The 26,841-nt window shown below is 51.1% G+C and overlaps 1 protein-coding gene across 1 annotated transcript in view; it reads left to right on the top strand.

Moving 5' to 3' along the window:
• TBC1D22A (TBC1 domain family member 22A) overlaps nucleotides 1-26,841 on the top strand; it is a 318,127-nt gene that overhangs the window by 265,373 nt on the left and 25,913 nt on the right. Inside the window, exon 12 of the mRNA XM_040637730.1 lies at nucleotides 16,317-16,412. Coding sequence (XP_040493664.1) covers nucleotides 16,317-16,412 — 96 coding nt within the window. The remainder of the gene's footprint in view (nucleotides 1-16,316; nucleotides 16,413-26,841) is intronic.

The raw sequence follows: 26,841 nt of genomic DNA on the forward strand, positions 1-26,841 counted from the left end.
TGAGGCTTTGAGTTATTAACTGCTGTGATGTCATTTCTTGCTTCAAAGAAAAAACAATCAGGACCCACAGCAGGATTGCTTTCCTTTTAATTTGCCAGGAACGTCCTTGACAGAATGTAAAAAACAGTGGAGTTTATCAGCTTGGACGGGGCAGCACAGACGCCCCTGGAGTGGTGTCCCCAGACCAGACAGCGATCCATGGCTCACAGATGCCAGGTCGTCGGGTGTGCCTTGTTTGAATTTGGGACGTGGAAGGGGCCGTGGCAAGGGCAGCTGAGATTGGTGACACAGTCAGTCCCTCTCACGATTTAGCGCTGGCTCTGGGCCCCACCGTCCTCCGGAGCGTGTATAATTCATGAAGTTTGACAGAGCAGCATTAGAAGGATGTCTTTGATTCTGTCCATAAAGGAGACAGGACTTTGCGGGCAGCTTGGTCCTTGTGATGTGAACTTGTGATGTGAAGTCATGGTGTGTGGGCCGCTCCTCCTCTGTTGGTGGTGACAGGCACCCCTACCTGTCCTGAGACCCGCCAGTATAGTGAAGTCAAGGCCACTGTTGCTTTGGTGCTCACCCGGTCTTTGCCCGGTGCCTGTTTTGCATTTAAGGATCAACCCCTCCCTTACGGGCCCGAAGCTGAGGTGGGTTGTGGGGAGCAGGTGTTGAAGAGGGGCAGGGAGCTGGCCCTGCCTCTTCAGGTTCCGGAACTCTCTCCCAACACTCCTGGAGAAACTTCTTCTCTGTGAGCCTTAGAAGTTTGCGGCTCCTCCAGGAATGTTGATGATTTTGTTGGTGAATTAAAAATTCAGACCAATTGTTTGGCATCTGAAAAGACCTAGGAATGCAGCCCTGTACTGACGAGTGTCTTTTCTTTTTTTAAGTAATGTAATAATTAGTTAAAAAAACAACAACACCCAACAACGTATTTATCCTTCCCGAGTATTCTCTGTCCCTCTCCTTGGCCCAGCTCCACCTCCTTTTTTTTTTAAATCTGTAAAGGAATTTTTTTTTTTTTAAAGATTTTATTTATTTATTTAACAGAGATAGAAACAGCCAGCGAGAGAGGGAACACAAGCAGGGGGAGTGGGAGAGGAAGAAGCAGGCTCATAGCGGAGGAGCCTGATGTGGGGCTCGAACCCAGAATGCCGGGATCACGCCCTGAGCCGAAGGCAGACGCCTAACCGCTGTGCCACCCAGGCGCCCCAGGAATTTTTTTTTTTTTAATGTTCGGTAGCCACTGTGCAGGACCTCATTAGTCCTTGAGGTTGCGTTCAGTGATTCATTAGGTGCGTGTCACACCCGGGGCTCGTCACCACACGAGTGTCTTTTGAAGTTGAGGACAGACCTTGGTCTGGGAGGTCATGAGCTGTGGTGGTTGATTTTGTGCGTCGCCTCCCTGGGCCACGATACCCCAGGCATTTCGTCAAATACTGTTCTGGATGTTTCTGTGGCGGTGTTCTTGGATGGGCTTAACATGTACGCTGGTGGACTTTGGTCAAAGCAGGTCACCCTCCACGATGTGGGTCGAGCCCCCGTCCGGTGAGTTCTAGGCGTGAAGACAACGAAGACTGAAGACAGCAAAGACGTCCCCGAGCAGAAGGGAGCTCTGCCTTCCTCCCACCTTCCCCGTCCGATTTTGGGCCCTCCAAGCAAGCCTCCAACAGCGTGTGAGCCAGTTCCCTAAAATCAGTCACGTGATCAGTCTCTCCCTCCGTGAGTGTGTGTGCGAGTGTGTGCATATATCCTGTCGGTTCTGTTTCTCTAGACAACTCTGACCAATAATACATCAACCTAAGAATAAACACTCATTAGGAACTGTAGAAATAGCCCAGTATTTTTTTTATTGTTTTATGTTTTTTTTCTTTCTTTTTTCTTTCCCTCCTGCATAGCTTTAAAATACTCATTTTGGTTAGGAATTTCGGGTCCACTAGAGCCACAGCCCACATCCCAGAACTGGGAGCGCAGTGCAGGCTCCCTCCCTTCCCCAGATCAGCCCGCGAGGCTGTGCAGGCCGGCATCTACCCGAGCCGAGTGAGTTTGATTGGCGTGACCTCTGTCATTTAACCATTTGGAACGTCCTCAGACGTGGACAGACACATGCCGATAAGTATCTGGCGAAGGATAATAGAGATTGGCGTAGAGATAATAGATCAGTCACCTGGAGGCCGGCCGGGTGCGCGCCAGGCTCACTTCTGGATGTGGCTGCATGATGAAGCGAGCTGCAGTTCCACGACCAGCCCGTGCCCAGACCCGGGGGTGTGGGTGCGGAATTTAAAGTGGCGTGCTCCGCATTCCTGGCAGTTAATTGTGTAGCGCAGTGGCCTGGTGATGAATATTTCACGGGAAATCATAGCAGAGATTTTGCTTGCACAGCCGAAGCTGGTGCACTTGAATCTGAACAAAGAATGCGAAACAATTCCTGTCATTTCAATGGCCTCAAAAATACATCTACATAAATACGTGTACATAGGAAAATCTCCTGGCGCCAGAAGGCTGTTCGTTTTTATTTCAGGGCCAAAAATTATAAGGAAGGCTTAATGATGCAATTAAAGGTGAAAAATTGTTCCTTTTATCACAGTTTCTCTGTTATAAAAAGTAAAAGGGAACCTGTTTCTTTGCCTTATTTCCTGCATTTTAGAAAGTGTGTCACGTGTAAGTAATCTGCATTTAGCTAATCGTGCAGTCATTTTGAACTTGCATTCTGTCATCTCATGAGCAAACCCAGACCTGCTGAGGAACTGAAACGCACTTTTAAGAAACTCATAATGTGAGGGGCGTCGGGATTTATCTCTTTCCAGCAACCAGTCACCGAAGGGGGGCGGGTGGCCCGGTGTACGTGCCGTGCTGTGTCGCTCATCCTCTGAGCTTCATACGGGGGCAGCCGTGCGAGGGGCGCTGCTCTGGGGAGGACCGGAGGGCAGAGCCTCTGAGCGAAGGTCACAGGGAAGACGGACAGAGCAGCGAGGGCCTGGGAGGAGACGCGGGGTCAGGATCCAGGGACGGGCTGCACCTGCGGCCCCAGAATCTGGATGCCGGCCCGGGGCTGGGGCCGGATGGAGTCCCGCACGGGGCTGAGCCACACAAGTCCGTGGGCCCTCCTCGCAGCCGCGTCTCCTGGCGCCTCTAGAAAAGACCATCTCCAGTAGTCCCCGGTCTTCTTCTCTAATTATCAAAAATCTTACGTATACAGAAAAGTGTAGAAAATCTAATGGGTGCCTCTGTACCTACTACCCAGCTTGGTCAAATCCACCATTTTTAAAAAAAAATTGTTTCTGATCTTTTATTTCTTATTTAGAAATTAAATTTAGTCTGTACCACCGAAGCTTCTTCCCTTCCTCTCTAGAAGTAACCACGACTTTGAATTTGGTTTGTATCGTTTCTGAGTGTTCTTTAGTATTTTTGCCACGTGTGCATGTGTCCATAAAAACTACATCGTATGGTAGTGAATATTCTGAAACTTTTATAAAAGGCATCTACTTAACAATTCTTCTGCAATATGCTTGTTTTGTTCCACTCTCTGTTTTAATATTTATTCATGTTGGTGGATGTGGCTGTGTCCTACTTGTTTTCATCCTTTGGAGTTTTCTGTCGTACTACGTGCTAATAACATTCTCCTGTTGAAAGACATTTGAGTTGTTTGCAAGTTTTTCTAAATTAAAACGATGCTCAACCTAACATTTTTGTATGTGTCTCCTTACACCCACCTGTAGGAGATGCTTTAAGAAATTTCTGGATTACAGGGTGTGAACGTCGAGATGTTACCAGGTTGCCCTCCAAAGTGGCTGCACCCTCCACCCCCCAGCATATGTAGGATTTCTTTCAGCTCCTCTTCTTCCCATTCTCTGAATTCCTTTTAATTTCTGGTTTTTGCCCATAAACATGAACCGACCTCTTCTTTTCTCATTTTGCTCTGCACATCCCTGATTACCAGTGTGTGTGAGCAGCTTTTCCTGTTTATGCTGACCACTGTCCATATCCTTGACCCATTTTTTCCCTTAGTTTGTCCTTTTCTTACTGATTCCTAGGGAGATACTAAATTATGGCTGCTGGTCATACCCCAGTCATATACGCACCGCGGATACCCTCCCCCGGTCATACACGCACCGCGGATACCCTCCCCCCGGTCATACACGCACCGCGGATTCCCTCCCCCCCAGTCATACGCGCACCGCAGATTCCCTCCCCCGGTCATACACGCACCGCGGATACCCTCCCCCGGTCATACACGCACCGCGGGTGTCCTCCATACTCTTCTTAATTATAGTGTCTTTGTCACATACCAGTTTGCAATGTTCGTGTTGTTGACTTTATTGATTTAAAGAATTTATGCTTGTAAATTGTTTCCTAACCCACTCTGAATTTGTCTTTGTGTACGGCATGAGGTGGGGATCTAAAGTTTGTTTTCTCCATGTGGATGCCCAGGTGTCTCAGTACCATTTGTGGAATAATCCGTCCTTCCCTTGTTGATCTGCATCACCCAACTCCATAGATGAATACCCACATTAGCATGGGCATGTGTCTGAATTCTCTGCTGCACTGGTCCGTCTGTCCTGTGCACACATGGCCTTTATCAGTGTCTCAGAGTGTCTTGATATGGGATGTAAATTTTTACCTTACTTTTTCATCTCTGGGGTCGTCTTGCTATTCTTGGCCGCTTGCTCTTCAGAATCATCTTTAGAATAAGTTTCATATGCCACAAAAAGTCCTGAGTTTTTATTAGAAATAAAATTGAACTTGTAAATTAGAATGGAAGGCAATTGACATCTTTTCAGTACTGAATCTTTTTGTCCACTGACCTGGTATAAGTCGTGTTTAATTAGGTTTTCTCTTATGTCTTTTGGAGAACTTCTGTGTCTTTTCCATAAAGATACACTCATTTGCTGTGTTCCATTCTTGGGTGCTCCCCCCCCTGAGAAAATTCTGCAGGGGTGGGCTCCGCACCCCCAAGGGCTGCCTGCCCGCCCATGTTTTGGGCTTGTCTTCATGCCCTTTCATCACCTCTGCCTGGTGTGTGTGGGGGGGTGGGGTGCTGAGTGCTCAGGGTCCCCCAGGAGTGATGTGGGCGTCCTTCACCATGCAGCTTCTTTCGGAGCGAGTTCTGTGGCATGCTGCCCAGTTTAGTAGACACAGTTTACTGGAAGCAGTAAAGCCTGAGGACCTGGAGATTCTAGCTGTCTGATCCGATTGCAGTGGGATGGGGGCTCTTCTATGGTCATTTCCAAGTGCATCTGGGCGCTTACGTGGATTGTCTCTTCCTCGGCTAGAGAGATTTAGGATTTTTAAAAATGTTATCAGTTATAGGAACAGTGTTTCTCCTTGATCTCCAGAATTCCCTGTCCTCAGAATCCTGACTTTGTTCTGAACGAGGATTTTAGGAGGAGACTTGTTTTCCAAAGAAGTTATGGGCCAGCGTGAAGCCTGTCCACACACAGCCCTGAGCTCGCCGTTCTGTTGGCCTGATGTCGCTGGTCTGCATGCACGTTGCAGGCCATGTGGTGCAGGGACTGGACATTTCCCTCGGGTTGTGCGGCAGAAGCCTGACCTGCTTCACCCCTGCAGGTACATCACGCAGCTCAGGAGGGATCAGGTGCCACTCATTGGTGATGGCCTGGAGACCCTGGTGATTCCTCCCTGTTGTCCATCACCTTCTCTGACAGTCCTGCCCTTCTTGAGATGAAAATGGTCCCCAGGGAGTCCTGCCGTGTGTGCGGACTGTTGTGCCCTGTGCCCAGGCTAGGACTTCCTGTGAAGACAGGGCCCCTGGTTCTGGGAACACCAGGGTGAGCATTCCTCTGACCCCAGCTCGGGGAATCCCATGACCACAAGGATGGTCAGGGGCTGGCCCTTGACTTGGGTCTGCGCCCAGGGACCAGACCCTGCGCTATAGGCATCCTGAAGGTGACCACGTCCAGTCCCTCTCCCACGCAATGCAGTGCTCCGGGACAAAGCCCTTGCTCACCCAGCTGGTCACGGGGTGGCGTTGCGGGGGCCGCCACAGAGGTGGAAGTTCCGCTCTGAGAAACCAGGAGTCCTGCTGCAGACTCTGGGCTGTGCTGTGCAGGTCTCAAGGTGGTAAAATGTGGGCTCTGCCCCTGAGAGCTTCGAAGGCCACTGGGAGGAAAAGCCACAGGGAGAGAGGTCGGCCGGCCGCGGTCCCGTGTGGGCTCATTTCCAGATAGAAGGTATTGTGGCTCCGTGTTGGAGGGGGTGGGAAGGTGTGCAGGCCAGCAGGTGGGACGTGCAGGAAAAGTGGGGCTCGGGCGGTGGAGGGCCTGGTGGCTGACGGACTGTGTGAGCCCGGCAGGAGCACAGCACACAGCACCAGCCCTGCCCAACCGACGAGAGCCGATGCAGTGAGGGCAGGGTGGTTCCTGATGGCGCCCCCTGTGGTCAGGGGCACTGCTCACGGCTGGCTCGGCTGTGTGCGGCATGCCATCTGCAGTCCTGCATTGTGACCCGGGCAAGCTGCTGGAGGTCTCTGCCTGTCTTCTCATCTGTAGGAGGGGAGCTGTGAGCTGATCGCTTGGGCTCTGCCATTGCAGGCTGGCAGTGGGCCGGGAGGCGTGGCTGGGTGGCCGGTCCCCATGTTCCCAGTGCCCAGGGTGCCAGGGAGGCACCTTTCTGGAACCTGCCCTCGCAGCCAGGAGCTTCCCAGCCCCCAGTGCTGTGATTCCCTGTGGGTTGACACCCTCGTCATCTAGCGCCCCACTTGCCATGCGCCCCAGGGGTGCTCTTCAAAGTCACGTCCTTTTCCCCTCCAGAGCTCTGCTTCTCCGTCAGAAATGCCTGGTCGGCCTGGCTGACTTCTCACCAGTCAGGAAGGCCCTGATTGCATGTACTAGACTCTGGAGATGGCGGACATCCCTTTGTGCTGAGTGGGTGTGGGCTGTGGGCAGGGGTGAGCTGTGGGCAGGGGTGAGCTGTGGGCAGGGGCGAGCTGTGGGCAGGGGCGAGCTGTGGGCCTCTCTTGACGAGATCCAGCCTCCCGAGCCTGCCTTGTGTGGCTGCTGGTTGTTACTGTCTGGGTGAAGCTTCGTCAAAGCAGAAGCTCTTTTTTCATGATGATATGAATTTTTTATTTATTAATTTGCTGTTTTAGTGTAATTTACCAAGTCATCAAAGATAAATAATCCACTTAGGCGATGCTGTAAAACCCTGTTTTCCCCTAATGCTGGGCCCCTCCGGAAGTGGGAGTGTGGCTTCCTGGGCCCTCTGCTTGCCCCTGGGGGCGTCTCGTGGGGCTGCAGCTCTCCAGCCAGCCTTGGAGTCCCAGCGAGGGCCGGCAGCAGGGCTGGCCTCGGGCTGACTTCTGCACTCCCTTAAATCAAAGGCCCTTAAGCAAATTAAAAGTGTAAACAGGGTTCCTTGGAGAAGTCATCATTTTGGAACATCCCTGAATGCTCCTGGAGACCTTCTTCTCTCAGCATTTGCAATACTAATTAGCAGTCTCGCGATGCCAGGCTGCTTCTCCTAAGGCCTTAGAACCCTGTTTTCTGTGTGTTGTTCAGTCACCTTCAGTATCTGAAAAGACAAAGGCGTGTGTCTTCACATTTGCTCTCAGAGTCCCGCCCGTCCATTTCCTTTGTGCACCCAAGTGAGTGGGATTGGGTGTGTGTAACTTCATCCAGTCTTTGCTCCTGCTGTGGGGCTTGGGGCAGGGCTTCGAAAGGAGAGGGGGTCATGGAGAGAAGAGGCTCCCAGGGCGGTGGGAGAAGGACAGGTGAGCCTTGAGGGTGACAGTGTGGCAGATGCCACAGCAGACAACTGGCTGGGCTCCTGGGAGGAGGGCCACGTCAGCTGGCTCCCTGGGAGACACGGGAAGGACCTTGAGGAATGAATAGGGTTTATGTGGCCGACGAAATTCGGGAAGGATTATCTGCTGAGGTATTGGCAGCAGGTACAAAAGCAGAGGTGAGGCTGGAAGGGGCTGGCGTTTGGGGGGAGATTGAGAGGGTCCAGTGTCTGGTGGGAGGTGGGACAGGGTCCATGACGACAGAGGATTATGTCATGTTAAGTAGTTTGGACGTTATCCTAAAGGCAGTGGACCTTTAGAAACGATGCTGTGATGAGATAGGAGTGCACTTAGAGAGGGTATCCTGTTCAGTGTGCTGGGGGGCTGGAGGGGCCCGAGGACAGATGGCGAGATCAGTGGGGTCGCTGTCACGGACGTCTTAGCAGCATTCACCAAGTTCGAATTGTTAGTTGACTTTAGTTTCAAAACAGACATTTTAAATGTTAATAGTTGTCATTGATTTAAAGAAAACGAATAGGGCAGAGCCTTTTGTGCTGGTGTCACAGGATACGCCAGAGGATGCTGGTATAATGTTTAAAAACATAACCGTAAAGAAAAGGATACTGTCATTGGTCAGAAATCATGAGAAAATGTAAGTCTAGAGCGATAAGGGGGCAACATCAAAGCAGGTGCCCACCCAGGGGAATCTGCCGGTTCGTTTCTAGAGTCTGCACCTGGGTTGGAGCGAGCCGCAGGGGGAGACAAACCCTGGGGGGACTGTTCGGAGACTCAGTGGGTGCTGGTGTTTGACTTTCTTAGCTTTGACCAGGGAAGTTAAAGGGAAAGGAAAGTAAACCCCTCCCCTCAGAGATGCCACCACGGTCCTGGATTCATAAGGGTTTGGAGCCCTAATTTGCATGACCTATTTGTCCTAAAGAATTTCAGGTTGAAAATTTAGTTGAAAGTAGTCTGGGGATAAGAGTGCCCTTCGATTCAGGTAGAAGTAAGCACAATTTTTTCCCCCAAAGAAAATCATTTTTGATGCAAGCTTCAAAGAATTCCAACAGATAAAAGTTCCAAGGAACAGAAGCTCCAGAAGGGGAGCCCCACGACAGAACAAGGAAGCAGGCCACGAAGAGCGAGAGTCAGCAGAGAAAACACACTGTGGAGAGACCCGCCAAGACTACGGATTGTAGGGTTCTCTGAGACGTGCTAGACAGTGAGCTCCTGGGATTTAAGAGAAAGGAAAGGAGCATACTGAACGCAAGCACAAGGGAAGGGGATCCATCACAATTTTCAAGGCAGGTGCGAGAAAAGAGCCGGGTTTCAAATTGCTGGATGCTTTTGTTGCCCAGGAATTGTGAAGTGTGATCGTTGGAGAGCTGACTAACGACCTAGAAGGGAGACTCCCAGAAAGTACCTCTCCCAGGGAAACAGAGCTTCGGGGAAAAGGGGAATAGAGAAAAGACCTCAACTTTACCCACCCCGATTTCTGAGGAATGAAAGAGACTGCGGAGGGACAAGTAATGATGTCTCCCAGATTGACAGAAGTGGCTTACTCCGAGGACCCAGGGTGCCTGAGAGATCTCTAGCCAGACAAATAGTATAGGGAAGTTGCAGAACACCCAACACGGAGGAGGTCACACGCAGGTGCAGAGAAAAGGTAGGTTTCCTGTGAAGGGAAGATAGGCAGACGTAGCATTAAACTGTGGAGGCCGGGAAGACAACGAGGTAACCTCTTTAAAAATGAGAGCCAACCTGGCATCATGTATCCAGCAAAACTAACTTCCAGTAAAAAGAAGGATGTAAAGACATTTTTAGACAAAGAAAAACCGAGAGGGTTTATTACCAAAAGACCCTCTCACTGAAGGAGCTGCTAAAGGTTCCATTTCAAGAAGGAGAATGATTTCAGAAGAAGGGTCTAGGTGCAAGAAGGAATAATCAGGAAAATTTAAAGTTATGAGTAACTCTGCACACTGATGTCTGAAACAGTAAGAGAATATCTGTATTTGTAATGTTAACAAATCAAGACAGAACTAAAATCTTGGCCGGTATTAGCGTTTCACCAGGGAACATAAGATCTGTGTTTTGGTGTGCCTGGAATGAAAATATCCCTCACTTCTGTGTTGTTTGGGAAGGTAATAGAGATCATGATTTATCTTAGACCCTAAGTTAAATATGCATGTTAACATTTGTAGAGTAACTATTAAAACATTAGGAACAATTCAGTAACTTCCAGGATAGTTGGAGCTAGGGCTTTGGAATAAGGGGGAAAAAGTAAATCAGTCCAGTGGTAGACAAGGAAGAAAAATAATAGAGGGAGTAGAATAACTATAAATTTGAAAGTAAAAGGATGCAAATTACTCTGAGTGAATCAGGAATCACAGTTAGCAGGAACTCAACTCCACAGGGACCATGTCTGGAGTTTTTAAAATCCAACATTGTACTAGTTGTAAGACAAATATAATGACACAGAAAGAGTACAAGGATGAAAAAAATATGCCAGGCAAATTATATCTCAATAACTCGCAACAATCAGAAATTAAAAATTTTCAAACCACTGTTTTTATTTTTAAATTTAATTTACTATTTTTTTATTCAGGTACAATTAATGTAGTGTTACATTAGTTTCAGGTTATAGAACACGTTTCAACAATTCTATACATTTCTCAGTGCTTGTCACGATAAGTGTGCACTTCAGCCCGTTTACCTCACCCAGCCTCCCACCCACCTCCCCTCTGGCAGCCTCCAGTTCTCTATATTTGAAGTCTGTTTCTCTCTTTTTTTTCTTTCTTTGTTTTGTTGTTTAAATTCCACACGAGTGAAATCACATGGTGTCTTTCTCCGATTTACTTCACTTAGCTTACGCCCTCCAGCTCCATCCATGTTGTTGCGAATGAAAGATCTCGTTCTTTTCTGTGGCTGAGTAACATTCCATTCTATATCTACACCACGTCTTTATCCGTTCGCTTATTAACGGACACGGGCTGCTTCCAGATCTTGGTGGTTACATAATGCTACGGTAAACGTGGGGTGCGTGTGTCTTTTGGAGCTAGTTTCTTTGTGTAGTGGATTACTGGATCATATGGTAATTCTGTTTTTACTTTTTGAGGAACCTCCATACTGTTTTCCACGTTGGCTGCACTGATTTGCATTCCCAACAGTGCATGAAGGTTCCTTTTTCTCCACGTCTTTGCTAACACTTGTTATTCTCGTGTTTTTGATTTAGCCATTTTGACAGGTGTGAGGTGGTATCTCCTTGTGGTTTTGATTTGCACTGCCCTGATGATGAGTGATGTTGAACATCTTTTCATTTGTCTGGTAGCCATCTGTATGTCTTCTTTGGAGAAATGTCTGTTCAGTTCCTCAGACCATTTTTAATTGGATTATTTGTGTTTTTGATGTTGAGTTGTAGAAGTTCTTTATATATTTTAGATATTAACTTCTAATCAGATATGTCATTTGCAAATTTCTTCTTCCATTTGGTAGGTTGCCTTTTTGTTTTGTTGATTGTTTCCTTTGCTGTGCAGAAGCTTTTTATTTTGGTGTTGTCTCAGTAGTTTAATTTTGCTTTTGTTTCCCTTTCCAGAGGAGACATGTCCAGAAAAATGTTTTTATGGCTGATGTCAAAGAGATTTCTGCCTATGTTTTTTTTCTGGGAATTTTATGGTTTCAGGTCTCCCTTTAAGTTTATTTTTGTTCAGAACACTATTTTTAAAAGTGCCAAAAAAAATAAGCTGCTTTGGGAAAATCTTACAAAAGATGCAACAGATCTATACCCTGAAAACTATAAAACACTGTTACGAATAATTAAAGAAGAGCTAAGTCAGTGGTAAGCTATACCATGTTCATGAGTCAGGACTCTCAATATTGTTAAGATGCAATTCCCCCAAACTGATCTATACATTCAGTGCAACTCCATTAAAATCCCAGCAAGCTTTTTGGAAAAATTGACAAACTGGCTCTAAAATTGTTATGGAAGTACATAATACTTAACATAGACAAATTAACTTTGATAAAGAAGAACAAAAATAGAGGACTAACACTACTTAATTATTAACTCAGCGGAGGAAGGATAGTCTTTTTGACAAATTACTGGAGCATTTAGATATCCATGTGCTTAAAAATGAACTTCAACCCCTACCCTACACCATATACAAAATGTATAACATTTTCTTGTAATAGTTTTTTGTATAACATAACTCAAAATGTATCACAGAACTAAATATAAAATTTAAAACTATTTCAGAAGAAAACCTTTATGCCCTTAGGTTAGGCAAAGATTACTTAGAAATGACACCCAAAGCAGGATCTATAAAAGAGCAAAGGAGTAGACTGAACTTCATCAAACTTTAAAATTCATGCTCTCCAAGAGTCACTGTCAAGAGGATAAAAGACACGTTATAGTCAGAGAAAAGTGTTTGTAAAGCACGTAGCTGATCAAAGACTTGTTTTTAGAGTACATAAAAAGTCAAGTCATATCTCAAAAATAAGAAACAACTCAGGGGAAAAAACTGAATAGACACTCCACCAAAAATGTCAAATAAGTACATTCAAGATGTTCAAAATCATTAGTCATTTAGAAATGTAAATATGTAAATTAACGCCATAATGAGATCCTACCACTTGCCTATGAGAGGGGCTAATATTAAAAATACTGACCATTTTTTGGGGCGCCTGGGTGGCTCAGTCGTTAAATGTCTGCCTTCGGCTCAGGACGTGATCCCAGAGTCCTGGGATCGAGCCCCACGTCGGGCTCCCTGCTCCGCTGGGAAGCCTGCTTCTTCCTCTCCCACTCCCCCTGTTGTGTTCCCTCTCTCACTGGCTGTCTCTCTCTCTGTCAAATAAATAAAATCGTAAAAAAAAAAAAATACTGACCATTTTGTATATTGGCAATGAGGTGACAGAACTGGGACTCCATCTGCTGCTGGTGGGGATGTCAAGTGCGATAGTTTGGCAGAGTCTCCAGAGTTAAAATACTGCTACTGTGTGATCCAGCTGTTTTGCTCCTCGGTGTTTATCGAAGCAAAGTGAACGCGTCTGTCCATACGGAGACTGGTACGCGGACATTCACAGCAGCTGAGTTTGTCATGGCCCCACGCTGGAAACTGGTCAGTGTCTAGCAACAGGCAAACAGCTCTGGTGAACAGGCTCTCAGAGGTATTGATGGCATCTTACCGAGCAGTCACATGCAATGGCCATGCAGCGACATGGCTGAGTCTCCAAGTAATAGTGCTGAGTCAGGGTAGCTGCATGAAAGCACATGCCGTATGGTTCTCTCTGTACCGAAGTGCAGGAAGTGTGAACTCGTGTAGTGACAGAGGTAGATCAGTGATTGGCTAGGGACTGGGGGTTGGGGGGAGAGCGTATAGAAGGGCATGAGGAAACTTGTGGGTGATGGATAGCTTCACTGTCTTGACTGCGATGGTAGTTTCACAGGTGTAGACATATATCAAAATCTATGCCATTATATACTTTCAGTATGTAAATGTATTGTATGTCAGTTAAACCTCAAAAAGAACTGCTTAAAATAAATGAGCCCAACAAAAGTTGTAAGTAGCTACGGTCATATCACACCCCTGCCCCCCTCCCAGAAGACTTCAAGGCAAAAGCATTACTTGTCATAGAGAAGATCGTATATATTGATATCGTTCAGTACACCAGGAAGATAAAATAATTTAAAACTTGTGTGCATCTAATAACATAGTTTCCAAATATATAAAACAAAGATTGGAAGAACTGTGAGGAGAAATCAGATCCATTGTTGTAATAGGATTTTTAACACACTTCTGTTATTGGTAGCTCACAAGGTGACAAAGTCAATAAGGGTTATAGGGCGTCTGAGCAACACTGTTGATTAAATTTACCTAATGCACACATAGGATACTGTGTCCGAGGACTGCAGAATATCCACTCTTTTTTAACACACACCTGGTGACAATAGCTGGCTTTTACATACTATTGACAATGCTCCAGGCATTATCCTAAGTACTCTATGTTGTTTAATTTACTTAATCGTCATAGTATTTCACAGATGAGGAAACTGAGGCACGGGGAGGCCTGATGCTTTGTCTTGATCACATAGCTAATAAGCGGCAGAACCAGGGCTCAGACCAGGCGCTCTCGCTCCAGGTGTGTTTTTGATCTGTAACTGCTGCCTTATGGGGCTTTTGTGGAAGCTGACTCTCTTCCACTCCAAACCCAAGTCCAAACAAACACAAGAATGAGCGTCATGTAAATCCCATGCTCTTTTTACAGATTTATTTATTTGAGAGCGAGAGAGCTAGTGAGAGAGCACATGGGGGGTGGGCGGGGAACAGAAGGAGAGAGAGAGAAAATCTTAGGCAGCCTCAGGCTGGATCCCATGACCCTGAGATCACGACCTCAGCCGAAACCCAAGAGTCAGATGCTTAATTGACTGAGCCATCCAGGCGCCCCTAAATCAAATTCTCTTGCAACACAATTGAGTTACAAATCAGTAACCAAAGAAAGCTCAAAAGTCAGAACAAAATAAAAATGAACCACATTTGTTTATTGACTTTAAAAAACAGGCTAGTAAGTAAGCTATGGTTCAAACAAGTAAATCATAACATAAGGCAGAAAATTCTTAGAACTTAAGGTCAGTAAAGATACTACTCAGCTGTGAAATGCAGCAGAAGTGGGGCTCACGGAAGAAAGTCAGTAGCCTTAAATGCTCGCTTGTGTTGGAAATGAAGAAGAGCCAAATACCAATGAGCTAATCATCATCGATCTTAGAGAAAGGACTGAATGATTGAGACATAATTTGAAGCCACTCTGCATTTGTGTATATTAGACAATATCCACAGCAAAAAGGACAAGTCGGTAGCTGGAAGGCCTTGGTGAGCGTCACAGCAGAAGCGAAGGAAGTATAAGAGATTGGCGGATCAAACACAGACCCACGTTGGATCTTGGAAAACACTGACAAAATTACGACTTCTAGCACCAGTGAAGACAATGCTGAGGAAAGGCATATATAAACGTGGTACTAAGACTCTCCAGTAGAATCCGGCTACACGTGCAGCAGGGATTTCAAGAAAAATGGGATATTATGAACAAATCTGAAAACTTAGATGACAAATTCTTAGAGAAAAAAAAATTGTCAAAAATTTTGAAGGAGTCTGAGGAGTTAGAACTTGAATCAGGAATCCACATCTTTCCACGAGGAAAACGTCAGGCCCGGTCTGTTTCCAGGGGATCCTATCAAGTGTGCCAAGGGGAGATGTCCTGGTCTTGTACGGACTCTGAGCGTGGCAACAGGGAGAAAGAGGCAGGCACAGTCTTCATGCTTAAACTGGACAGGGGCAGTTCAAGAAAGGACAACGGGAGGCCAGTCTCCGTGTGGACGTGGAAATCCTCTAAATGAAACATTAGTGAACGGGACCTATCTGCGATGAAAAAATACAGTATGTTGTGGCCAGATTGAGTTTACCCAGGAATGCAAGGTTGGCGCAACGTTAAGGAACTGAGTATGCTGATGTCACTCATCACATGAACAGATGAAAGGGAAGCGATCTCATCACTTCCATTGATGCAGGGAGAGCATCTGATGAAGTTCCGTAGCACCATAGTAAGAACTCTAGTGAGTTAGGGCAAGTACTCTGACCTGCTCTGTGTTATTGTCTACCAGAAAGACTTGGGGCAAAGCCAACTTCGTTATCGGGGCTGAAGCGTGCAGAGCAGCGGTCCCTGCTGGGTGAGGGTGTGTAGGGCAGGGCCATGCTTACACCGTCATTAGCTCTGGGCAGCCCGGTGAAGTCCGACTCCAGGCTCCAGCGCCTCCCCCGGCCTCCTCCTTAGCACTGTGCTGTCAGCCCCCCTGCCTGCCAGGGACCTCGGTGTGGCCACATCCCCTGCTCTGCCTTCTTTGAGGATTTACTTGTTTGAACCAAAGCTTATTTGTTAGCATACTTTTTTAAAAATCTAGAAACATATGTGGTTCATTGTGATTTTGTTTCGTCTTTTGAACCTTCTTTGGTTATTGATTTGTAACTCAGTTGTGTTGTAAGAGAATGGGAAAAGCTGAGTTTTCAGAACCCTGGTTTCAGAAGTGGGGGGGCACGCCTGAACGAAGGCCAGGCATGGGAGGAGGGGGGCACCCCTGAAGAGGGGGCGAGCTGAACCCGTAGTAGGAAGGGAGCATTGGCCTGGGGAGGAGCCCGTGGGGTAGGAGCACGTGCGCAGAGCCTTCTCCCCACCCCACTGATACCAGTTGGCTTCGTTTCCCTGGGGGTGCCCTCGGGGGAGCGAGGACCACCGTTCAGCCCCGGCCAGTGACCCGGCCCCTGTGGGCACATGTCCTGCCCGGGTCGGGACACAGAATGCGTGCTCATGGTCTCCTTCTCCTCTTGCTGGCTGTCATCTGTGCGGGAGAGGCAGATAAACAAGCTGTCGCCCCCTCTCCATCAGAAACCTGTATTGATGCTAAGGAGACGAGATGGAGTAAAAGCGAGCAAGTCACGCACGCTCTGGGCTGTCGGAGCGCTCCTGGGGGCTCTGCCTGGTGGGGGGTAAGCTGGCCGCTGGTGGCCGCACGGTCGTACTAACGTCCCTGTGTTCTTTCTTGCAGTCTGAACCCGACGGCTTCTCTCATTTCCACCTGTACGTCTGCGCTGCTTTTCTGGTGAGATGGAGGAAGGAAATTCTAGAAGAGAGGGATTTCCAGGTAAGTAAATGCCTCCTTGAAAGGCCCCGCGTTTTCTCCTGGGAGCGGTTCACGACACTCTCGTTTCCGGGGCGTCTGTGCCGGAGCCGTGAGACTGACCTCCTGTGGTTGGCAAGCTCGGCAAACCCTGGAAAGTGCGCTGGCCGTGCTCCCCCGGAGCCAGAAATGCGGCCCTTTCCCAGCCTCCCAGAGGCGCTCCCTGAGCCCACGTGTGTCCTTGACAGCGTGGCCCCAAGGGGTGGCTGCAGGGCTGCGATGTGTTAGGGGAGGTGCTGGCCCCTGAGCAGACTGCCTGGGCGGCTGGTCGTTTGGCAGCTGTGTGACTCCGGCACGTCGCTTAGCCTCTCTGGGCAGTTTCTCTGCGACTTGGTGGAGAGCCACACTGGCACCCGCTCGTCAGCTCTGCGCTCGACTAGGGGCTCTGTGGGGGCCGAGTCCCCAGCCCATGTCCTCCACAAGTGTGCCTCCGTGTGGTGGCCCGAGTACCATGGGGGTGTTGACCCCTTCACAGGGTGCTATCCACTATGATTGCTGATGCTCGAGTCCTTCTGCCTGGTGACCCAGGAAAGTGGGGCCTCTCAGGTACACGGAAGAGCAAACCAATGGTGGAGACCAGGGACCAGACTCTGCCCCAGCTGGCCGGGGACACTCTGGCCACTTCACCTCCTCGAGCCCCTTGGCTTTTAGGACTAGGATGCCCTGTGTCCAGGTCACAGTGTGGTGGCTCTGGCAGTCTGCTTGGCCTTGTGGCACCCTGGCTCCTCTGAGAGGTTTGGGAGAACAGTGCTGGCTGAGCCGGACCCTGGCCTGTGGAGAGCTTGGCTGTTTTTCTGAGGGAGAAGGACACAGCTTCCCTGGGCCACAGCGGCCAGCTATGGTATAACCCTGGCCGGCACACACCCCTGTGCTTGGGCTGACTCCCCGAGCACCTCCTAGTGGACTGGGGCTCTCCAGGCTGACCATGTGTGGGCTTCTCATTGCCTCCCTCTGGGGGCTCTGCCTGCTGGGGGGAGGTGAGACAGAACTCAGGGCTGATAGGAGTTCATGACCATGGGGTGCTGTGCACGAGAATGTGCTAAGATGGAGGCTCGTCGTTGCCCCAGAAATCACTCTTGAGCCCCGACCCTTGGCAGCCCTGAGCTGCGTGTGCCCGAGAAATGGCCCTCACCCACTGACCCTTGAGTTCTTTTTTTTTTTTTTTTTAAGATTATTTATTTATTCGACAGAGATAGAGACAGCCAGCGAGAGAGGGAACACAAGCAGGGGGAGTGGGAGAGGAAGAAGCAGGCTCATAGCAGAAGAGCCTGATGTGGGGCTCGATCCCATAACACCGGGATCATGCCCTGAGCCGAAGGCAGACGCTTAACCGCTGTGCCACCCAGGCGCCCCTGACCCTTGAGTTCTGGTTGGGGAGAGAGACTCGTAACAAATGAGCGACCTTACACAAGGGGCTTTGCTGCTCTGCCCCCATTCCCCCATTTCTTTCCCTGCTCCCCAAATAAGGACAGTGCCACCAGGATCCTCTTCCCACAGGGTGGCTCACGTCGTGGGGAATGTGCCAGGCAGCTTGTGTTCGTTGGTATGAAGTGCCACGAAGGCGCCGACGCAGGGCTGTGATCCCCTGGACTGGAGGACGGCGGGTGGGAGCAGCCCACATGTGAGGGACCTGAGCGAGGTCAGGGCTGGGCTGGCCTTGGTCCCCTCCTTGCCCCCGGCCTGTTTGGGCCTCCCGTCTTCCACTCCTCACACAAGAGCCCACGTGGCAGGTGACCCCAGGCGGCGGTGTTCCTGGTGGCTTGGAAGATGTGATGCCCAGTCCCACTGTTCCTTAGCCCGCCCCGTTTTACCACGGTTTCCAGGAGCCCTGCGTATGCCGTTCGGCTGCAGACGTTGCCTGGTGCTAGTGAGAGGGTTCGCCCGGGCAGCAGCCGAAAGCGGGTTGCCGGCCTTCTCAGAGTCCTGCTCATGAGCTTGAGATTCATGGGGCCAGGAGACGAGTGGAGCACGAGCAGAGTGTGGGCATCAGGGGAGGGGCCGGGGCTTCAGTACCGTGGGGGTTGGAAGGAGCGTGTGGTACAAACAGGGCAGTGAGTTGTGGAGGACGGAACTAAATGGGAGAGGAAATAGGAAAACAGAAATTAAATAAAGAACCTTTGGAGTCCTGGTGAGCGTGGGGTAATTGTGTTGATAATCGTGACATTTTAGGACAATGAGTGGACCCAGGGGGGACAGCCTGTGTGGCTGAGACCAAGAACCCAAGTCTCCAGCAAGAGAACGTTCCTGGGAAAAGGCTTTAAAAGCCCTCGTTCTCCCTCTGTGCAGACTTGTAATGTGCCCCATGGCAAGTGTTGTTTTAAGTCACTTCCATAGGAACAGAATCCTTTCCCGAGGAGAAGGGCTTCCCAGAAGCAGGGAGACTCCCCCGGTGCCCACCCTCCCTGCTGCGGTGCTGGGCCGGGGGCGATGGGCTCTGTGCCCTGGGTTCAGTTCCCCTGAAGGCAGTGCACCTTGGCTTCGGAGGCTTGCCCAGGCCGGTGGTCTGGTTGTGTGCGGTTCTGTGAACATCCCTGAGGGCCTGCTGGGGCTGCGGTGTCGCTGGGTCCTCTGGAGGGAGGGAGGCACCTTCTGGAGTGGGAGTTCGCTCCTGCCCTGAGCATAGTGCCCAGGAGCTTTGTACTTTTCCTTGAGGATCGTCTGTCCCGGCCAGAGCTCGCCCCACCCCTCCTGCAGATGACTCAGTTTCCCAGCCCTCTTGCGGGAGCCAGAGCACGCCCCTTCCACGCTCTGCCTGCTCCCATCTCTGCCAGCCACTGAGGTCTGAGCCTCCGTGCCGACAGCCCGGGTTCTGCCCTCACTTTGCCTTGTTCTAACAAGCTTTTGTAGGGTCTTTGGGTGGAAGGACCTCCCCTGTGCACAAAGTCTTATGTCCTCTGGGGGTGCACCCGGCAGGCTTTGCCTCTTCCTGGGCCACGGGGGCAGGGTTGTTTCTGGGCAAGAGAGCTCATGGCAAGAGAGGGTGAGGGACCCGCTGTGCCGTCAGCGGCTGAAGTCCCCTCCACCCCCTTCAGTCACACGTGGCCGAGTAAGCCATTGAAAGGCTGGCTCCAGCGTGTCCGGTGGCATGGAAACCTGGTGTGGCTCCTGTTGCTGGGGCCCCCACCGCCGGAGCTCCCACCGCCGGGCTCCAGCCCTGCTCCAGGCCTGCAGGCTTGTCCTGGGAGGCATTCTGTGCTCCCTCTGGGCCTGCTCCTTCTCTCCGATGGGAGATGTGGTCAGGCTTCGGGTGTTGGCGTTGCTGGCATCTCGGCTGGTTTGTAAGTACAGCATTATGAAATAGCTGTAAGTGAGCCACTCCAGAAGATCCTGTCGCTTTATCCCCTGGAGTCTAAGCTGCTTCGTTTGGCATCGCAGCATCCCGGGGGTCCGAGTGCCGCCCCGTGCCGCCCCTGCCCCGCTGGTCCTCCTTCACAGCCTGCCTTCCCTGCCTCCAGGGCCCGGTGTGCCCTTCACCCTGGTGCTTGGCAGAGAGGGTGGCACCCAGCCGGCTCTTCCTGTCCTGCCGGCCTCCTGAGACTGGCCCAGAGGCAGCGTGGACACGGGTGCTCTGTGAGACGGGAATTCTCCCCACAGAGGAATCAGCATCGTTGTTTTGGTTTTGAGGAGAGCGAGTCCTTAAGACATGCAGAAAACGTGGTGGCGTGCGGAGCCTTTTCTTTCAGGGGAAGGGGAGTAAATAATTGATGGTGAACAGAATGTGGCATTTCCAGTGGAAGCATGGGCCTTCTGTGGGATCCTTGGGAGCATAGAGGCCGGTAAATACTCCAGTCCGTGAATCCACAGCCTCATCTCTGCTGGCGGATGGCGAGCCTCGTTAGTGGAAACGGGAGCCCGTGAGCACAGGGCAGGACCAGATGGGGCGGCCGTCCTCTGAACCGTTCATGCACAGAGACATGCTTCTTGTGAGCGGGTTCCTGGCTCTGTGCCCCACGTTATGGTGAGAGCTCCCGGCTGCTTCGTAGGTGGTGTGAGAAGGCCCTCGGGTGCTGGCCTGCCATGCTTGGCTGGCCTTTGGCTCCTGTGGATGGCAGGTGGCCACTCGGTGGGACCAGGCAGAACCAGGTGAGGGAAGCACGTGTTGGCAGGGCCTCTGTCTGCTCTGATGTTCCTGGTGGTCCAGTGTAGCCCTCAGAGCCCTCCTTCTGGGCCAGGCCCTGTGCCGTCTGTCCCCAGACTCCATGTCACCCCAGGTGTGGGGGTTGGCTGGGGGTGACCAGGAGAGGGGCTGCCTGCAGCTCAGTGCAGGGCCTGGGGCAGGGGGCCGTGGGGCTGGAGCAGGAGCCTGTTGCAGGGCCATAGAGCAGGGCAGGGAACTCAGGAGAGGGGCTCCTGCGCGGGACAGCCTGCTGTGTAGCCGGGAGTAAGTCGGTGAGGCTGGCACTGAGCGTGCAGGGGGCCAGGGGTGGCGTGGCAGTCGGGAGACAGCCTGAGAAGGACAGAGCCAGGGAGGTCTCCTGGGCTTTCTTAACACCTAACATGGTGTCCCGAGGGCCAGGGGCATGGGGAAGAGGACTGGGACGCAGCAGCGGAACGACTTTGGGGCAAGGAGCCCTGAGGGAGAGGTGGGGGACGGCAGCCAGGACCTAGGAGCCTTACGACATGCAGGGGCAGGGGCAGGGGCAGGGGCGGCCACGGCAGGTGCACAGACACCCAGGAAACAAGGCCGGAAGGAGGAAATGTTAAATAGAGCAGAGGGAGTGATGTCATGCGGCGGCCCGAGCGTCGGCTCTGCACATAGAAGTCGCGGGGCAGAAACTTCTGGGAGCTCGGACTCGGTGCTCCTTCACTGAGGTCTTGATTTGTGCGCTCTTCTGTCTGTGTGTTAGACTTGCATTTAGAACTTTATGAACAGGCTCAAGTGAGTGTAGGAGGAGATGCAGTGGATCTGATCGGGATGAACGTGAGGGTGTTGGGAACGTGGATGCAGAAACCAGAACTCAGGTGGTTTTAGCTGTGCAAACCGCCACCCCATCTTCCACGCTTCTGTGGAACATTTACAAAATGAATCATCTGACCTAGGCCATAAATGTTGTCCGAGTCCGAAAAGCTGGCATAATACGGGCTGTATTCGCTGAGCATAATCCTTCACAGCGAGATACTAGCAAAGTTAAAGCTGAATAATCAGGTGTTTAGATATTAGGGAGTTTGCTCAGGAAGAAAGATCTGTAAATATAGACTGGTTTTTGAGAACACGGGGTCCGTGGGGCGCCTGGGTGGCTCAGTCGGTCGAGCATTCGACTTTTGGTTTCGGTTCAGGTCATGATCTCAGGGTCATGGGATCGAGCCCCACGTTGGGCTCTGTGCTCAGTGGGGGGTCTGCTTGAGATTTTCTCTCCCTCTTCCTCTCCCCCCACTCGTCCTCTCTCAAGTAATAAAATAAACCTTAAAAAAAAGAACACTTGGAATGTGACCCATGTTGGGCTTGAACAGAGATTCTCAGCCAACATACCTTTATTATGTAAAAACATTAAAAAGATACTAACCCTTTAACTCAAGAAGTTAGATATGGAAAAATGAAGTCAGCGTACGATAAAGGCGGTAATGGAATTAGTACACATAAATGGAGGGGTCAGAGAATGGAGTTGGTGAGTAGAATTAAGGACATCGCACTTAGAAGGCATGTGCAATGTCAGTACAGCTGGCCGGCCTTCCTGCGGACCCAGATACGCGGGCGGAAACATCCGTCCTGCTGCGTTTTGGGAAGGGAGAGCACAGGGATTTAGGGAGAACATAAAATGCCAGAACTGCCACAAGATGAAGTAAGAAAACGGCCTTCGAGTGGACAAGTTCCAAAATTTTCAAACGTCCCACCTTTAAATATGCTTCTGAGGTCAGGAGCCGTCTTTCCAGTGAGTTCTCTCAAACTTTTCAAAGAACCTGGGACTTATAGGGAGCAATGGGGAGCTCGCCTGTGTGTCTCAGAGCTGCACGCCCACGCACTTCCTTCACATCGGCCCGTCTCACTCTGATTATTACTGACGTGTGTCTGTTCTGCGTGTGTCTGTGCATGGAGTTGACCGTGTGAAATGCCAGCGCCTGACCCGGGAAGGCATGAATGTAAACATGGGTTGAATAAAGGAATTATTTATTTATTAAATGAAAGATAGCACCTGTAAAAGTGAAATTAGAATCTAGTTTCACTTGGCGGTAGAAATACCAATATCCTTGATAAAGTACCAGCAGATTTAACCCATTAATATATTAAATAAAAATATTCCATAAAAAATTCTTTCCCAGGAATTCTGAACTGGTTTGCTATTGTCAAATCTGTTTGTGTCAGGGTCCCACTCGTGCAGGGCTTCCTTGGAAGGGCTCACGAGCCTCAGCATCTGGTCCTACTCATGGGTAAGATTTGTCACCACCACATGGCAGAGATGTGCAGCTGGGTCTGCGGGGGGAAGGTGCCCAGGAGGAGAGTGAATGGAGCCGGGTGCAGGCTCCTCGTGCTCTCCCCACGGGAGCCACGCAGAGCAGTGCCTCATCTCTGCCCAGGGAAGCCCGGTAGACACCCAGAGCCCAAGGTTTTTCCTGGGGGCAGGTCACTAAGATTGCAGATCCCAGAAGGAAAGCTGGTGTTTACTGTGAACAGCGTACAGGCAGTGTCTGCAGGCTGGCATGGAACCCCCGCTTTACCATGGAGGAGACCTCTCAGGAGCCATGTTCTAGATGCCAGCCAAGGGTCAGCCCTGCAGCCAGGCCCCTCGAGAACCACATCTGCCGGCCTGACTCTTCCTGCTCACTGCTGACAGAATGTCCTAGCGATCAGCCAATGGCATGAAGTCACATGATCTCTTAAGAAATATAGTAGCTTTTCCCGCATTTAATAGCGAAAAAACAACTCTACCGTTACCAACACAGAAATAAAAGGATCCTTATCGCAACATGCTGAAGACTATCTGTAGTCAGCAACCAGCAGCATGTAGGGGCTGCTGGGGACAGTCCCCTCTACGTCTGCAGCACGTGTCTGTGGTGTGATGGACCCACGTTCAGCCAGGGCTCCCTGCTCCTGCCCCGCACAGCACGCGTACGTACACACTTGCCAGGGACGTGAAAGATCGGTGTTCTAGGTGCGCGGACTCGTGTGGGAATGAGCGGGCGCCGTACTGTGTTTGCTCTGAAGGCCCCTGCTGCTTCCTGCTGGGGAGGCACGGAGCCTGGCAGACAGTGGGCGAGAAGGATCTCTGGGCAGGTGGGCTTGCGTCGGAAACCTTTTGCCGAAGTGAGGACCCCTGAACCCAAGCACATGAACGCGAACAGACACACGAACCTGGGTGTGTGGCTCCCGACCCTGAGACCTGCTCTCAGTGGGGCAGGAATGAGAGAGAAGTGCCCAGTTCTGGGGTCAGCCTGCCGCTTGTGCTACTGCTGTGAGGGAAACACCTCCACTAAGATGTTCATTCACAACGGCCAGAGTCCCAGGTGCCTGACCCGAGAAGACGCCATCTCTCTCCAGAGGGACACGTTGTAAGCACGGCCTGGCAGTTGTACACGTCGGTCTGTCTGAAACAAGGCAGGTGGAAAGCAGGGAGAGCCGCAAGCGCGTCCGGGTGCAGCACACACTTGTAGCGTGTGGGGAGCTCCTGCGAATCGCTGACGGAGAGCAGAAGAATTTGCGTGGCCGTCTGGTAGGCGCGTGTGTATCTCCTGATCATTCGTAAAGAATTGAAAAGTGAAACGGATGCCATCTGCGAAATTAGCAGCTCTCTTTACACTTGTTTAACCCCAATGAAGCCGGCGCGAGCGGGTACGGTCCTTCCTTCCTGCGGGCAAAGAGCTGTTAGTAGTTCAGGTCTGGAGCCTTCCCTGGGCCCAGTAATTCCCCTTGCTCATAATTTTGTGGAAACAAGCTGTCTTCACCCTGAATATCCAGTGTTAGGAGGACAGTTCTCTAGGTTATGATACATGCTGGTTAGAATATTTCACAACCGCCCCAAATCCTGTCTTCCAAGACTAGTTCCTGATGTGGGAAAGCGCTCCGGCCATATGGCCATGTGAGGGAAAAACACGATCTGAAATTACACACGTGTATGTATGTCTGTGTGTGCAGATGTGCGTTTCATCTACATACATACACACGTCTGTATGACGCACACATGGGCATGGGCACCCGCGAAATATACACGCATACCCAGCCGCATGTGAACACACGTAGAGCGTGTGTATGCGTGTAGACTGTGTACCTGCACACTACATGTGTAAAAACATACCCGTGGGTGTGCACGCATGTAAGATGCAGGCATGCATTTACAGGTGACCCTGAGTTTGCTGTGTCCTCTGCACAAGAAAAGACTGAACAGAAACAAATCGCAGTGTTAGCATTATTTAGTTTTGGTCAGTGGAATTATGCATATTTTAATTTTCTTATTTGAACTTTTGAAACATTTTCACATCCTCTCAGGATGTGGTCAACATAGCTTTTTCCCTTAGTTCATTTCCAGGTGAAGGATGGGGGACCGCTCAGCGAGGGGTCCAGCTCAGAGCCAGTGCTCTTGTGACACTGACCTCCGCAACCCAGGACCTTCCTTGATGCCACAGCAGGTGTCCCTGTATAGTGGGATCCCCTGTGCTCCCATGTGTCCCTCAGCTCACACACACGTGCAGGCACATACACATGCACACCCACGTGGTCCTCGGAGGCGAGAAAAATGTCCTGCCCTCTGAGGACCCTCAGTGACCATAGGCACCCTTGTGCGGTGGGATGGGAATGGATGCTTCCTGAAAGGAGGACTGAGGGGAGAAGGTGAAAGGTCGAAGGATGGCATGAAGAGGGAGGTGCATGGACTCTGGCCAACCCCCCCTTTCCTCAATGGTGGCTCAAGCTGTACACGGGCTCTTGAGACCATCCTTCCCTTTGGCCAAGCTGCGTGATGGGGGCTTCTTGCGTGCTCTGTGCAGCTAGCCTGCAGGTTGCTCTCAAAGTCTGCATTTTATTCATTGGACAGACCTTCTTTATGCCCTGCCATCTGTTCCCTTCCGCCGAGGTGGGTTGGATGAAGTCATCTCTCATAAGCGTGCAGGATCCGTGTGCAGACTGGGCCGGATTCCAGTACGTGACCTTCAGGCCCCACCACAGGCACAGCCCTGCACTCGGCAGGCCTCCCTACACGTGCCCCTGCAGACCTCAGAGACCTGTGGTCAGGAGATAGCTTTGTGGGACGTCTCTGACTCACAGACAGAAACGCAGCAGCACCCGAGGCCCGAGCTTCACAGAGACTTTGCGGGGCTCGGCGTGCAGAAGCGGGCTGAGGCGGCCTCAGCGCTGGTCTGTCCGCCAGCCTCAGACACGGGGGCCTGTGTTCTCCCCTCTGCCACAGTCTCGTGGGAGGCCTCCAAGCAGACGCTCCTCGGCTCAAGCCTTGGTCTGCTTGGACTCCCGGCCTCTGAAGGTCGGCTGCCGCCTTAGAATTGCGTGTGGAAGCAGGTGGGGACAAGCCGCACTCACTCGCCTGGGAGGGCCTTTGTCATCTCCAGTGCTCTTGCCCCTGAGGGGGGCCGTGCCTAGAAGACCGGGAGGTCCCAGCCCCTCTAGGAGGCCGACCAGTGTCCCCACGGAATCCTGCCGGCCAGGCCTCTGCTTGGCTTTGGGCCACCCCGGCTGTGCCCTTTGCCCTGAAGCCAGAGGGGTCAGAGTCCGTGCAGACCTTCCGGCTGGTTTCCTCTCCACGCGGGGCGGTGTCCTCCTGCGCAGTGAGCAGTGCGTGGCGCAGACAAAGGATGCTTGCCGTCTGCTGCTCAGCACCCTCACGTGGAGACCCCGCGTGCTGTCGGCAGGTCCGTCGCTGTCCGAGTCACAGCTGATGAGTTCGCGGCCCCTCGTCCTGCCCACGCGGTCCCAGAAACTGCCCCCTGGGCAGGGTGTCCCGTCCTTGTCAAACCAGACTAATCTTGCAGCCCCGAGCGCCCTTCGGTGGGTTAACGGCTCTGTACGGTTTGTATTTCATCCTGTGTTCATTTGAAGCGCAAATGTCACGAAATGCCAAAGTAAAGATCAATTGTCTCTTTCTTTATCATTTCAAGACATTTAAAGACAAATTCAGGTCAATTGAAAACTAATCTGTAGGTGGATTATTGCGCCGTCACGTGCTCCTGAGGGTTGCTGTGTGGGGTTTGTGAGGCCACGTACCACGTAGTGTGGTGTGGGGTGTGCGTGCCTGGCGTGCTGTGGTGCAGTGTGGGATTTGTGCTGTTGGGTGGGTTTTGCAGAGCTCTGTGTGGTGTGGGGTTTGCGAGGCCACGTGCAGTGCGGTGTGTGTGGCAGTGTGTGGTTGTGTGTGTGGAGGGTTTGCGTGGCCGTGTGTTCTGTGGAGTCATGCTCGGGCTGGAGGCGCCCAAGGCTTCCACTCAGCAACCCAGAGAGGGGGGTTTCGGAGCA

The sequence above is a fragment of the Ursus maritimus genome, unplaced genomic scaffold, assembly GCF_017311325.1.
Source record: "Ursus maritimus isolate PB19 unplaced genomic scaffold, ASM1731132v1 scaffold_21, whole genome shotgun sequence".
NCBI lineage: Eukaryota > Metazoa > Chordata > Mammalia > Carnivora > Ursidae > Ursus > Ursus maritimus.